At 37.4% G+C, this 16382-nt stretch overlaps 1 protein-coding gene across 1 annotated transcript in view; it reads right to left on the reverse strand.

The window, feature by feature from the left end:
• The window catches only part of si:dkey-251i10.3 (uncharacterized protein LOC553498 homolog), a 43844-nt gene that overhangs the window by 5741 nt on the left and 21721 nt on the right, over positions 1 to 16382 (reverse strand). The window contains exons 9-12 of the mRNA XM_052022263.1: positions 12241 to 12364; positions 8982 to 9059; positions 5938 to 6804; positions 2507 to 2697 (exon numbers count right to left, since the gene is read on the reverse strand). Of these exons, the coding sequence (XP_051878223.1) occupies positions 2507 to 2697; positions 5938 to 6804; positions 8982 to 9059; positions 12241 to 12364 (1260 nt within the window). The remainder of the gene's footprint in view (positions 1 to 2506; positions 2698 to 5937; positions 6805 to 8981; positions 9060 to 12240; positions 12365 to 16382) is intronic.

Here is a 16382-nt window from a genome sequence, read left to right on the forward strand (position 1 = left end):
ATTGTGCAATTATCAGAAAACATCACAACTTCTGACCTTCTGATGGAAGGAAAGTCAATGCTGAAGATGCTTGGGACTAAGCCAATGCCCTGAGGAACTTCGACAGTGGTATACTGGGGTTAGGGTAAGCAAAGTTCAACATTAACAACTATTTTCTTTTGAGCAAGGTCAGATCTTCAAACATTGGAATGTTTTCCCCATGGTTCCCACTGACTGTGCTCAACTAAATCATTCCTCCTGGGACAACCCTCATCTCAGGAACCAATTAAATCTTTGGTGTTTCACCCCCAAGACAAATACACCTCTTCTTTACATATGGAGACAAAAACTATATGCTGTATTCCAGATATGTTTCCACTAAAGCACAGTACAGTTGTAGCAAGACTTTCTTACCTTGTAATCCACATTCACTTTGCTTTCTTAACTACTGTGTTATAACTGGTGTTTCTTACCAGAAGACACCCATATCTCTCTGCACACCAACAGTTAATAGTGTCATTCCACTTGAAAAGTATTCTCCTTTTCTATTCTCCCTACCAATGTGATTAGCCTCACGTTTCCCTAGACTGAACTCCATTTTCCATCTTTTTGCCTCTTACATAACCTAAGCTACTTTGTAGACACTTTGTGTCCCCCTCATAACTTATTTTCTCACTTGTTTGCATTATTAGCAAAACTATATACATTAATGTTGATCATAAGTGACTGCAACCCCAGCAATGATCCAAAGCAATCTACAAGTTACAACTTGCTGATCTACACTTGATTCCCTTTCCCTGATTCTCTATTTTGTGTTAACTAACTCATTATATACTAATATATTACCCTCAATCCCATAAGGTGTCGCTTAAGCACGAGGTAAGTGCTTATCAAATACCTTTTGAATTACGTGACATCCGATAACTCCAATTTAAAGATGTAACTGAGTAGAAAAAAATCTAATTTCCCTTTCTCCTTTCATAACAACAACACTGACTTTGTTGAATGTTATGCTTTTCAAAGTGCTCTTTTACCACTTGCTTAATAATGGATTCCAGCATTTTCTTGGCAATGAATGAAATAGCCTGTAGTTTCTCTTCATCTCTTTTCTTGAATAGTGATGTTACATTTTTTGCTTATCAACCAACTGGACCTTTCTAAGACACAGAACTTTTCAGAAGATCACAATTAATTCATCTACTACCTCTGCATCCACTTTTAAGGATGCAGATCATCACGGTGATGAATTTGTCAACCATTCATCTGATTAGATTGCCTTGTACTTTTCCTTCTAGTTATATTAATTATGTTAAATTACTCACTTCCTTTTGCCCTTTGGTTACCTACTATCTTTGGTATTTTTTTTAGTGTGTTCTGCTATGAGGAAGGGCATGAGGATTTTGTTTATCATCTGTGCTATTTTGTTATTCTGAAGTATTAATTCCCCTGCCTCAGCTACCCTTTTCCTTTTTATGATCTGCTTTTGAATTTCTTGCAAGTTGACCCTAATGTTTTACTTCCACAACCCCCGCCTGCACAGCTTCCCCCCCCACCACGCCCTGACCATTTTAAGCCATCCTTTGTTGGTTTCTACAATTCTCCCAATTTTCAGGTCTACTACATTTTTTTGCAACTTGTAAGCTTATTCCATTCTAATATCATCTTTAACTTCAAGGGTTTCTTCCTGCATGGAAACTCTATTCTTGAATGGAATGTAATCTATTGGGAATTATGAGGTACTTGTTTAAAAGTCTACCATCACTTATCTAAGATAAACTGGTTAAGGATGATTGGGGAATTCTTAATCTAATTCCCCAATCTTCCTTAACCAATTTACCTTTCAGACCTTAATGATTGTCTTTAATCAAGTTTAAGAATTAGGCTTCGAAGATCCCTTTTAAGCTGAATGTGAGATTCAACTGTATTACGATCACTCTTTCCTCTTCCTTATAGAATCCTTTTCTACATGATTGCTAATTAATTTTGAATGACCATGACCAGATTTAAAATAACTAGTCCCCTAGTTAGATCCACAATGCACTCTTCTAAGAAAATGGCCTGAATGCATTCTATGAACATGCTTTCAAGCACACTTTTGCCAATTTGATTTACCAAGACTATATTACAGTTACAGTCCCCAATGGATACTACTTTGGATTGAACAGACCATTCTTTGCACTGGTCACAAACTTCCACCAAGCTACTGCCATTGCCCACAGTGCTGACTGATAGGTTAAATTGAGCTCCAGACACCCCTGCTATGGTGGCCCAGTGAAGCAGCTACTAAACCTCGTTTAATTTGTACTACTTATTTGTCTGTGCAATTATGAATAGCTAAGGCTTTCCGATAAAGAGCAATTAACTTTGATCTCACTACTCCTCCTGTTATCACCTGCTCCAAGTGGGGATAACACTGAACACCCCCAGAGTAGGGGGAAAAAAAACTGAAGATCTATTGTCTAAATTTAACAGGCAAAGTAGAGACCAGTGCAAAACCAATGCATTATCAACCTTCCAAGAGACCTACCTTCTTCTCTTCTTTGCACTTGGGCGGAGACCCTGACCTCCCCATTCACCCCAGCCTGGCAACGTCAAGTCAATGTCTTTTGGTTTGCTAGCATTAATCTGCCTCTGCTTGTCTTTAATAAAATCACCAATGACATCATCTGACGCAAAGGCCTCCTTAATGATCATACGCTGATCCTCTTGGCCTTCATTCTAAAATGGAAGAATAAATTGAATATGATTTCAAGAACAGAGGCTCACTTGAAGTACTAAATATGCTTTTAAGCATATAACTATTTTTCCACAATGTGTTTCAATCTCACTTGGAATATGCGCTTAAAATGGGATACATACTCGAAATGAAGATAAAAAGCTATGCATTATGTAATACTCAGGATATATTGTGTAATTCCATATCAATGTTACTCAGCGAGATCTTATTCAGGTACACAATCTCAAATAATAGTTTGTTCAAAGACTGCTCTGAGTCATGGTACAATGTTGGAATATAAAGGTGTTTGCATAGCAAAGCACAAATTTCAGTTGTGCACATGGAGGCACTCACCCACAGGAAAAGATAATACTCAAGGATCAATAGTGTTATTACATAATTTTAGTATAAAAAGGCCCCCTAAGGGTGGTAATAGACTCTAATAGCCCTGATCCATAATTGCAACTTCTGTTGGCTTTTCTGAGGAAAAGTCCAAAACATTCCACACATCCTGAAAGAAGGCCTAAAGGTTGAGAAGCTTATTGGAATAGTGGTGGTGGTGGTGGTGGCGGGGGGGGGGGGAAGGTGGGAAAACACTGAGAGGGAAGGGGTGGTAGGTGACAGATGGCCCCAGCACAGATCACAAGTCTAGTGTCTAACTTGGCAAAAAAAATACTGTTTCCAATTTCATGGAATCATTGCAGCACAGGAGGCTATTTGGCTTTCTCAGAGAATAGGGCAGTCAGTCCTATTTCTTGTTCTTCTACTCCATCCCTGCAAATGTTTTATCTTCAAATAGTAATCTAATTCTCTTGTGAAAGCCACAGATGAATCTGTATCCACCTCACTTTCAGCCAGTGACTTCCAGATCATAATCATTCACTGTACAAAAATAAACTATTCCTCAAATCACTTTAAATCTGTGTCCTCTGATCCCTCTGCTAATGGGGTCAACTTCCCTCTGTTTACCCTACCTAATTTCTTTGAGATTTTGTACATCTCGCAATCTGCTACAGCCCAAAATAAGAGATCCAAGATTCTCGTCTATTGTCATGAATTAAACCCTTCTTTGCTGGAGCATTTTAATAAATCTTTTCAGCAGCTTCACACGCTTCTCAAAGTTCAATCATCAGAATTGGATGTAATACTCTAGTTACAGCTAAACCAGTACTTTCCTGAGATTTAAAATCACTTATTTCCTTTTGCGCTATACGACTTTTTATGAGCCTCCAGTCCTATATGCTTTATTGACCACCTTCTCAATCTTCTAAGATTGATGCACATATATTCATCCACATTTCTGTTCTAGGACTCCATTTAGAAATGTTCATTTAATCTATATTCTCTCTCCTTGTTCTTCTTGCCAAAGTGTTTCACTTTGTAGCATTAAATTTCTACTTCCACGTGTCTGTCCGTTTCACCAGATTGTCCAGTCTACTTCTATTCTCACTGTTAACCACACTATTCTGCACACCCATGTCTATTTCAGAATGCATATCAAAAATATCACACCACCAACGCACAGGGACCACTGCTGTTTACTCCTCTTAGTCTGAAATTTATTCTTGAACATATCGTAGTGGACTAAGTAAGTATAGTCACCTTACACTTAACAAACAATGACATATCCAAGAATTTAATTGGAATTAATAAAATTGCAATTGAAGATAATCAGAGTTGAAAGAGTTCGGACAATGTAATTCAATTTGGACTGTTATAATACTGGAACACAATATCTCCAAAGGTCATAGTATTCCAGAATTAGTTTTTTGTTTGCCTCCCCTCCTTGGACTCTATCTTTACCTCTCGTTGTCTTGGTGAAGCAACCAGCATAATCAAAGACGCCACCCACCTGGGACATTCTCTCTTCTCTCCTCTTCTATCAGGTAGAAGATACAGAAGCCTGAAGGCACGTACCACCAGACTTAAGGACAGCTTCTACCCCACTGTGATATAAGACTATTGAACGGTTCCCTTATACAATGAGATGGACTATGACCTCACGATCTGTCTTGTGTGACCTTGCACCTTATTGCACTGCACTTTTTCTGTAGCTGTGACACTTTACTCTGTACTGTTATTGTTCTTACCTGTACTACCTCAATGCACTCTGTACTAACTCAATGTAACTGTACTGTGTAATGAATTGACCTGTATGATCGGTTTGCAAGACAAGCTTTTCACTGTACCTCAGTACAAGTAACAATAATAAACCAATACCAATTTCTTCCATTAATTAGTGATCCCCAAGTCCTTTTTCTATGCTGCACTACTTTCACATCACGTTGTTTAATGACCCGTGAGCAGCATGCGAGATGTTCATTATGTATCCACTTCAATTGTGCATATTTTTAAAGTGATGAATTAAGAGCTTTTTACAAGAATTTCTTTCAGTTTGTTAGTAAAAAAAATACACACCAAACTGCACACAAATTCCCTATTTTTACGTGGAGAATTCTTCTTTCCAAGCTATTCCAATTGTGGCTCTTCAAAATTCACTGTTAGGTTAACAACTTTGATGCATAGAAATTATTTTTCTATCAGGGAATTTCTATTGAACACTTTCTGCAATGCTATGTTTAAAAACCATATAAATTTCAAGCTGGGGACTACATAGTTTTCAATATTTGACCAGCTGTATATGCAAATAAATTGCACACCATATTCCTACTGGCATTTTACCCCAGTCTAATGGAGTGACATAACAGGGTGACAACTTGAATTCAACTGAAGTTATGAAATAATTTCCAAAAGCAATTGTTTTGAAACAGTTTGGATTCAGGTAAATTTATGTTTAATAGTGACAAGAGGTTTCTAGAAACACTAGAATATTGTGGCCAGATAGACCTGTTTCTGTAGTTGGAAAATAACATACCCCAGATAATTTACTCAGCTATAGGCTTTCCAAAAACCAAAGGGAATCCGAATTATATAGAAACCTTTAATTGTGCTTCAGAATCATTTTTATAATTGAGGAAACCTCTAAAGTAGACAATGAGGTCAAAATAGAAAGTTGCAAAGGCTTTAGCTATGTTAGCATTTAGTCTAATTTTGTTGCGAAGATCTTGAATGATTGGCTGGTTCCTGTAATGCCTGTTAGATTATCTGGCAAAGAAAAATTAGCTATAGATCAATATGCTTCTAAAGAATCATAAACAGCTGACACAGGTCATATTTACCTCCAACAATCATCAATTAGTCAGTGAATTATACTCTATAAAAGCCATTACTAATTCATTTACCTCCTCCTCTATTGCTGTTGGAAGCAAAGGCACTTCAATGGTTTTGGATGCGAGCATCAACACACTATTCGGATTGATGATATGGTCCTTTTTCACTTCAGTTTTAGTACCTGATTTATTTTCTGAATCTACTGCATCGTTACTGATTTGTGATGTATTCAAGGCTGTTGCCTCAGTAAGTTTATGTCCTTCATCCCGACCCAAAGCCTCAAACTCTTCAACAGTCTTTTTGCGTTCCAACTGTTCGTTTAGTATTGGTTCATCTTCCTCCTCTGGTATATGTATGTCCTCCTTGTTGTTCTCAGTTCTCACCTTCTTATTTTTGCTTCGATTTTTCTTAGGTTTGCTTGACAAAGGCTGCGATTTATTCTTAACCAATGTCCGAAAAAGATGATTAAATTCACATACATCATCTTCGAGATGCTGCTCTTTCTCATCTCGGTCACCGGATACAGTGCTTTTCTTTTCTTCATTATTGTTAATGCTATCTGCATCCTTTGTCCCATCCACTTTAACAGTCTGTACACCCCCACGTTCTTTACGAATTTTCCTTCGCTCTTCAAATTCCTGCAGCAACATCTCATCCTCTGATAGTTTCTCCCCTTCATCTGATTCTTCACTGCCATCCAACTTGACAGCAGCAACAACCTCTGGTTTATCAGCTTCAAGATTTTTTGGATCAGTACTCAGTTTTCCCAACATCCAAGGGTTGGCTGCAGTGCTCATCTGAACATCATTCACAAAATCTGGAACAATCTCATCCTTATCCACCTCAGCTTCAACTTCATCCTCACTCTCTGACTGATGGACCACTTTCATTGTCAGCATTTTATTCTTTTCCAACTGCTTCTGGATTGCATTACGAGCCTAAAGAGAAGATAAATTTAAACATCAGCAGATCAAGTTAAATAAACTACATTTCTGCAGATCATTTTGAAACTAATTAGCCAACTAATGCAATGAAATTGCAATAATCTATTTATTTATCGCCAACTCAATTCAGAAACTAGGATTATTTCCTTTACAATAGCATACACGAAGAAAGCACTTGTATTTCTTGTAATGAAAATTGTCATTACATTTGTGGGAGTCAACCATTACTTAGCCAAACAATTTTCACTCTTCCCTTTTTCAGTGCCAATATACGTCCTGAACTTCTCACATTATTCACTTATGGACAACTGGATTTCACTGTACGCTATATATTAGAAAATGCTTAATGTTTACGAAATAGTCAAAGGAACAATGAGGTTACAGGGGAAGGCTATTGAAAACAAACATATACAACACTCTTCCTTTTGCAAAAAAGTTAAAAGTTGCACCCAAATGAAATCAAAGATGTAAACAGAGCAGACAAGTCTAATGCTTTCACAGTAGTTGCACTGATTTCATGGAAGACTGGGACTTTTAGTATTCAGACAGTAAGAGTATTTCCCAGAAGTGAAATGCATCATACTGGATACAATAAGAGAGTATCAGCCTTCCCCCTCCTTTAATTGCCATGTTCATGAGTAATTAAATGTAATGCAATTTAACGAGCTTTGCACTTTCCACAAGGCACCATATGATAATAAAACTGAAGTCATTGGGAATCAAAGGGAAAAGTCTCCAATGGCTGGAACCAGGTCCAACACAAAGAAAGATGTTTGTGTTGTTGCAAGTCAATCATCATAGCCTTAAAACACCAGCACACGAGTTCCTTGGGGCAGTATCCTAAGCTGAAACATCAGCAACCGGTTCATCAGCATTTTTTTTTAGCTATCACAGATGTCAGTAGTGGGGACGTTCACTCATGTTCAATTAATGCACACCTCCACGAATAAGGAAGCAATCCGTGTCTAAATACAGCAAGTCTCGAACAACACTCGAGTGTGTGCTGCTGAGTGGCTAGTTGCATTTGACAATTCATCAAGGGAGGTCTACCCCTCCCACCTTAACATTCAATGGAATTACCACTGAAGCATTCCACCCCTCCTGCCCCGGCCCCCATGACAATCAACACTCTATAGGTCATAAATGGTCAGAAAGTCTGTAGCAAGTGACTTGCCTCGTAACTTCCCGAGTCTTTCCACCTTTTGCGAAGCACAGAACAGGAGTGCAATGGATTACCCTACATCTGCCTGGATGAGTGAAGTTCCAACACTTATGAAACTTGAAACCATCCAGGATAATGGAGCTCACTTGATTGAAATCCGACCTTCCACCCTAAATATTCACTCTCCCTATCACAAGTACTGTACCATCTCCAAAAGTACCGAATCAACTTGAAGGTTTTTTTGATAGTCTCTCCAAAACTTGTGACCTTATGTATATATGCATATTGCAGTTCTTATCCATTTTACCATACCTGTTACTTTAACTTTATAAATTTCTCCTGTCTGGAACCTCTCTAGCTCTGAGCTGAAATTTCTCAAGTTGTAGGTACTTACTGCAGAAGTCTGCACTATGGATCACAATAGGTTTAATCAGCTCCCACATTCTGCAACAATAACACATTACTTACAAGTGACATTCCCCCAGGTTTTGCCTCTCCAAGAGAAGACATAGCTGCTGGTCAGACAATTAAGATCACAACACTCAACTGGGACAAGTTTACTAGATTAGCTGATCTCTTCATGCACTATGATGCAAGGAAAACATTTTCTGCACCCACAACTAACAAGAACCTTAGAAACTAAATTACTTGTTTTATACCACATCAGCTTTGTACAAATACACCTTTTGAATTTTAACTTTTAGTAAAATGTAAGATGTACAAACTGATTTGGAATGTTACAAAACCACATCACACCATAAATAGTTTACCACAGAGAGTTAAGAAATATTTATTTCAGTTGCAATATGGAAGAAAATAGATCTAGAAAAGCCCAAGTGCAAATAAAGCTAGTGCTGACTAACCTGTTGTGGATTTGTAACTGAAAGCAGAATTTGCTCCACAACTGAGCAAAAACTATCACAATCCCATTCCAATATTCTGTTCCTTGAGAATATACAGATGAGCAAAACTGTGTGAGGTAGTCATCAATTCCAAAAGAAAATCTTACCTCAGTATCATATTTTGCCATGATAACTTTAGACTTGGCCCACTTTCCACTGTTTTGGTGCCGGAGTGACATCCTTTCCTAACAATGAGAAAAAGAAAGTCATCCCTTATATTCAATCAACAATTCAACTTTGCAACAAACTTGACTGCAAAATACAATGTATAATTGTTGTTAATTTTCCATCATCTAATATAGGTGGAAGTTCCCACTGACCTCAAGATTCTGAAATTACTAACCCTTTGCACTCTGGTGCTCAGTTAAATATTTATAACATCCAAGGAGTTCCATAACTTTCTACGTAATCTCCAACCTACAGCAATAAAATAACGATGCAAATAATCCCCACCCTCAAAGAAATTCCGTCAGTTAGATCTACAAATTCTAATTTTCCTTATTTGTGTCAAAGACTGACAGTTCTAAAACTGAAGTCTTCATCAGAGATCAAAGGATAACACTACAGACCTGTTTCATCCATTTACTTCATCTAGTTTTAATAACTGTGGCATGTATAAGAGACACACATCATTACGAATTGTTAAAAATGCATAAAACCATAAGCAACCACAAGAGACTGTTACCTATGCTATTTGTTCTCTTTCATATTGCCGTTAGTTTAATACACTAAAATGGGGAGTTGATTCGATGTTCCACTAACAGTATAGAAATATGTTAACTGTCAGAAGCACTGTCAATACCTATAAAGAGCTGAATGTACATTGAGCAGGAAGCAATATTGTCTTATAGTTGATGAATCCTCAGATTTTTCAGGACACTCCTTAAAAGCTAGAATAGTCATTTTACACAAAAATCAGTTTACAGATATTTATATCATCACTATACATTGTGCAAACCACCCTGAATCCTTGTAGAGCAATAGATTTTAATATGTTTTGCTCCAGACAATGAACTGGAAATTCAACTTGTACTCCATGCACTGTCACTTGCTCTTCCACCCTCCTATCCAGATATACATATCATTTCCTTCTATATCTCTCTCTTTCATACTTTTTTTGTGCCTCACTTATTCTCTCCACTTCTCTCACTGGCAATGGCAATAGCTTTTTGTCCTTTAAAAACAAGCAATGCCTCCATTTTAGATAGGATCATTTGGCTGCTAATCTGGGTAACAAAAACAGAAATTCCACTCATTGTTTTCCTCTATTAGATTCCAAATTCACTGATTAAAAGCTTCATATACAACAAAAACTCCTTGTTGTGGTTTAAATTAGATGATGAAAAAATAACTAAGACATATAACTAAATGAGTTTACATCTGGCATGTCAATTACAAAACTACTCTAGGCTGAGTAAATCTATTCACGCACATTAGTTTTTAAATAGTCCCTGCTATTGGCAAATACTTTCTGCCATCAGGAACATTTGGAACTTCATACGAGAAAGGTAACTGGCAGAAGAAAAAATTCTCTTGCCATCAACTATCATTAAAACCAGACGTTAGGAACAACTCACAATTTTTTGACTTAAAGAATTGAACATAGAGGTCCATTGGGATAACTCTAGTTAACCAAGGCTATATTTCATTTGCAGTTAATACAATGATGATGAGGATATAGGTTGGTCATTTTTGGGAATTATCTGCTCTTTACTAAAAAAGCAAAATCGGGTTTAAATGTATTTTCTGTCATTTGGAAATTTGGCAGTATTTTTTCTTACTAAAAATATGTTTAATTAATGGCTGCAAAAAGCAAAGTACTAGTTAACTTAGATTATTAAAAAAATGTTTTGTGTTTATAGAGTCATACAGCACAGAAACGGGCCTTTCAGCGCAACTGGTTCATGCCGACCAAGATTCCCATCTAAGCTGGTCCCATTTGCCTACATTTGGCCCATATCCCTCTAAACCTTTCCTATCCATGTAGCTGTCCAAGTACCTTTTAAATGTTGATAATATACCTGCCTCAATCACTTCCACTGACAGCTAATTCCATATATCTTTAAATATTGTGTATTTTTATTTAAACAATAAGGACTAGTTTTTAGATGTCTTGGAATGTCAGAGACATTCCACAGCTGGGACACATATGATGGACCCACCAGTAACTTCCCCATCAGCAAATTCCCACCAAGGAAACTACATGAGATTAAGTCCAAACATTTCTTGGGAAGTGAACACAAATTCTGGGCAATGGCTCATGTTACACTACATAAATCGTGGCTTGTCAAAAACTAAATAGCTGTTGAACAGGCATTCTGCCAGCATGGAACAATGAAGCAGTCGAGACTGATGGACAGCTTACATGTGGACACTGAGCCCTTGACAATGTAAGGGGCGCATTTCAATAAGGAAGAAAAGGTAGCCAAGGTTGAATCACTCTGGAACCTTGAAGACTTCATATGGAATTGGGAGAAAAAAAAAAGTCAATGCCTGCACTGAGATGAAGGAGGGAAAATACTCCAACCAGCATCTCATTGGATCCTATTATGACTCATTATTGCTGCTTAAGTACCATGGCGATGAAGCCTAGAAATGACACAGTGCAATAATAAGTAGATCACAGGGCATTATGGCATGGTGGTTAAATTAACAGATTAATAACCCAGAACCTGAAGCAATGATCTGGAGATGAAAGTTCAAATCCCACTACAGTAACTAGAGAAATTAAAATACACTTAATTAAATAATCTTGAAGTAATAGTAACCATAAAACCAGTGGAGGGTTGTTTTAGGAAAAATGTGGTTCACTAATATCCTTCAAGGAAGGAAATCCATCGCCTTCATCTGGTTTGGCCTATAGCTGACTCAAATGCAAAACAATACGATTAACCCTTAAGTGTCCTCTAAAACAGCTCAGCATGCCACCCATTTTAAGGGATGGACAATAAATGCTGGCCTTGCCACTGACACCTTCAGTCCAAGAAAGTGTAAAAAATTAAGCATTAGAAGAATTTTTAAATTTAGCATTCATAAAGTCAAAACTGTAGTGTACTGTCAAGGCTAAATATTTTAAATCTGACAAATAAAGGGACTCTATAAGGCACAGTGTATCAGTGAACCGATAAAAATTCTAGCAGTAGTCGCTGCACGTGTGCATGATCCTGCCAAATCAAGAGCAAACAAGATGAATGGTGGATTTGACTTCTCTTCATGTAATGTACCACTTCCAAATGTACCGATTAAAATAGGTTTTGATTATTAAAACATCTAGCACTTTGGGTGTTTGTATATAGTAAACAAATAATGGCCTTAAATCAAGTGTGTATACTGTATAATAAAAAGTTAGTGGATGTGATTTCCCACCTCTATTCGCATTTGTTCCATTTTATTCAGTTCTTCAAGAGCTGCTGCTGGGTTAGTCTTCCTTAGTTCTTCAAATTTCTTCAAAATCTCCTTGTGCTTAACCTTCTTCATAATTTTATGGAACCTATAAATTTAAATATTCACCATTTAGTAAATAGCCTACAAGCAGTCAGACTAAATAGGCTTGCAAGATCTTATTTTAAACAAAAATCACAGTAAACACGATATTAATTTGTCCAGATATGTGCACATAGAACTGTGCAATTTAGTTACAAATTGCTTCTTTTAAAATTTTAACTGTGCCATATGCTTAATCTTTTATGTTTTCTGGTTGTTTCAATATTTGGATGTATCTCAATTTTTTCTAATTATACTTAGCAGATCGTTTAATCTTTTTTTCCAACCAAATTCTTCTATGGATCCAATTATTTTTAATGTCAGTTATAACAATATATTTTAATTGTCCTTGTTGGTTTATTCATATATATCGAAGTTAGCTGCCTGATCTCTGCTTTGGTTTCCTTCCATTACTTTCAATTCTTTAGGTCCATGGTACAAAACATATAATCTATGGATGTTGGCCCTCAAGACACTTTATTCCAGTCTGGCCCAAAGCCTCCAATAAGGCCACCAACCTGGGTAATTTCCTACATCTCTCCTGGAGCTGTGAAAGAACCCAAAAGGCATAATTGTCAAAGGGAACAGTCAACCACTGTCCACAGCCAGAAGTTGCTCAGTTGCCAAGTGAGGTCTTTACACTGGTCACTTTGTGACACATCAGATATCACGGAAGATATGCCACTGAAATAAATAAACAAGATGGAGTAATCTACTGACATTGATTAAGAAGTGGATATTGGCCAGAAAGCAAAGAGTGCAAATACGCAGATCTTTGTCAAGCTGACTTCAAGGATCAGTGCTTGTGCCCCAAGTATTAACAACTACATCAAGGATTTGACTAAGGAGACTAAACGTCATATATCCAGGTTTACCCAATGATAGAAAACTGGACGGGAATGCAATTAGAGAGGAAGATGTCAAGAGGCTTCAAGAGAATACAGACTAATTGAGTGGACAAGAACATGGCAGATGCAGTATCATGTGGAAAAAATGCAATGTTATCTGCAGTGGTGCACAAAACAGAAAACAGTATTTTTTTTAAATGGGTAGAGATTAAGTCACATTGATATTCAAAAGGACCTAGGTGTCCTTGTGCATAAGTCACTGATATCCAAAATGCAGGTGCAGCAAATTAGAAAGCTAAATAAGTATGTTGGTCTTTATAACATGAATGCAAGAGGAAAGATGTTAGTTTGAACATTTACATAGAGACTACACCTGCAGTGTTGTGATACAGTTTTGGCTGCCCTACCTTAAGGGCATGTTTGCAAAATTCACTGAGCTAATTCCAGAGATGACAAGTTTAATTTATGAGAAGACAGCAAGTAGACTGAACTTGTAGTCTTTTAGAGTTCAGAAGAATGAGAGGAAACTTCATTGCAATTTCAGAAGTGAGTTAGAACATCTGACTGAGTGGTGCCACAATAACAACCTCACACTTAATGTCAACAAAACTAAGGAGCTAGTTGTTGACTTCAGAAAGGGGAAGTCAGGAGATCAAGTGGCAGTTCTCATTTGTGGGTCAGAGGTGGAGAGTAAGCAGCTTCAAATTCCTGGACGTTAACATCTTGGATGACCTTTCCTGGTCCCAGCATGTGGATGCAATCATGAAGAAGGTGCACCAGTGCCTCTACTTTCATAGAAGCTTAAGGAGATTTGGCATGTCACTCTAATTAACTTCTATAGATGCACTGTTGAAAGTATTCTGACTGGTTGCATCATGGCCTGGTATGGCAATTCAAATGCACTAGAATGCAAGAGGCTGCAGAGAGTTGTGGACACAGCCCAGTCCATCACAGGCACAGCCCTCCCCACCACTGACAACATCTACAGGAAGTGCTGCCTCAAAAAGGGATCATCTACCATCAAGGATCCCCACCATCTGGGTCATGCCCTTTTCTCGTTGTTATAATCAGGCAGGAGGTACAGAAGCCACACCACCATGTTCAGGAACAGCTACTGTGATGCTGCTGCAAGCAAGTTTTTCATTTTACTGTACTTCATTGTATGTGTGCACACGGCAATACATTCGACTCATTTTCTTCTGTTGCCTCACTGGCAGAGTCCAGCAAAGTCCTAGGTTGGGTCTTTTGAATCATGGCAAAATGAGGCTGCTAGAATTTGCCATGGTGCTCCTGAACCAAGAGTGTTGTGAGGTGGTGGCAAAAGGATAGTAATGATGTAGGAAAGGTAGTAGGGAAGGGGAATTAAATCAAACAATCAGAACTATGCCTGAATTTCACAACGACATGCCGTTTATTAGGTATGTTGGTGTCAATTACACAAAAGACACCAGATTTTGTTTTATTTGATCTTGGAGATCTGGGAGAGCACAAACTGCAATACAATTAAACCTTGTGTTATAATCTGCATTTTTAAATTATAAATTAGTAAATTGTTATCCAAATTAAAATTAACTGAGATTGTAAAGCTGCAAATATTTTAAAATCATTGATAAGACACTGATTGTATCAAAAAAAGCCAGAATGTTAGAGTTATCAGGACTAATAAAGGCTTAAAAAAATTATTTCAAGCAAATGAAACTGGCAAACACATGAAAATACCAGTCATAATTACCTATATATTAATCAAAGAAATCATTATATAGATGCAGTTTGGTAGCAATCCGAACATAAATTAGGCTGTTAATGAACTACCAACTACATATTCATATATAATCACTATCTAATTCTGAATAGTTAAAACAAAGTACGTTTCACAAGCAGCCCTCAGGAATGATTCAGATTGTCAGAATGGCAGTTCCAACAAAAAAAAGTTGTGTACCTCTCCTTAAAGTCATGACGTGAACAGATCTGCTTTTAGTTATTTAAATGTCCCCTTTGATCAAAATCTAGCCTGCTAACTGCATTCCTGCACTTTTGCCAGAGCACACTTTAAATATGATTCAAATACATTGAAATAATTAAAACAAATACAACTCATCTTTAAAAAAATGTAAAAATCATTAGGAAGCAGTAATTGATTAAAATAGAACTTATAGGTAAAATAAACAAACTACTTACCAGCACTTAACTCTTCAATTAAGGTCAGCAATCCTGTTCAAGTACATGAGATATTGAACTTGGCCCTTCAGTTCTGTACATTTGTGCTCTGCCCTGGACTTAGAAGTGAGTCTCTGATATCTGCATTCTGACATACGTGTGGAAGTCAGGTTTGAGCTAACCCGCAAAGAGGACACTGCCAGTATTTCTGTATTCCACATTTAGGAACTATGACTCATTTCCTGCACTTGTAGGGTAGGAAGACAGGGATGGCTATGTCTAGCCTCCATCTGACACTGTCCTGAATCATAACCCCAAACAAGACTTGCAAACTACCTTATTCTTGCCATGGTATGTTGCTACATCAATGGACAGGACCATTACGATGCTGCCTATACTGTACAATGACAATAATATCTGCTGTTTGCTTAGTTCACTGCATCATTATTAAAGGAAGATTGGAATGGATGAACATCACTTCTTAAATTTGTGGTGGTGCATTGATTCTTGGCAGACTCTTTTCAAACCAATTTTCTTGCCTCATCTTGGCAGATACTCCAAAATGTGACTCCAGTGATGTGAAGTGTCTTCATGTATCTTGCTCAAGGCAGCATTCAGTAGAATTCTAGACACCTGAACCATCATAGATTATTCCAGCTGAACCCGCCTGTGCCCTCATTAAACATTCATATATTGTCATATTCTAGCAGAACTTGAATTATCAGCACCAGCACAGGCCAGGATCAAATGCTGAATTTTGCAAAAAATAATGGCATGCAAACAAAACACATCAATAATATGCAAAACAGTCTGTAAAATTAAGAGATGCACAATGAGCTAAAGATCTCCAGAACCCAGTGGTTAATTTACATTGCTCTGTTACATCAAATGACATTCTCTAGTTAGGCTTAGGTTACTTTAATGGTCAGCCTATCAAACTCACCGCAACAAGTCTAGTAATCAGCCCTCCAAGAATCTTTTTAATGACACAATAATTGTCAATGACTGCAAATCAACCTC

Source organism: Pristis pectinata, chromosome 8 (genome assembly GCF_009764475.1).
Source record: "Pristis pectinata isolate sPriPec2 chromosome 8, sPriPec2.1.pri, whole genome shotgun sequence".
In the NCBI taxonomy this organism is placed as follows: domain Eukaryota; kingdom Metazoa; phylum Chordata; class Chondrichthyes; order Rhinopristiformes; family Pristidae; genus Pristis; species Pristis pectinata.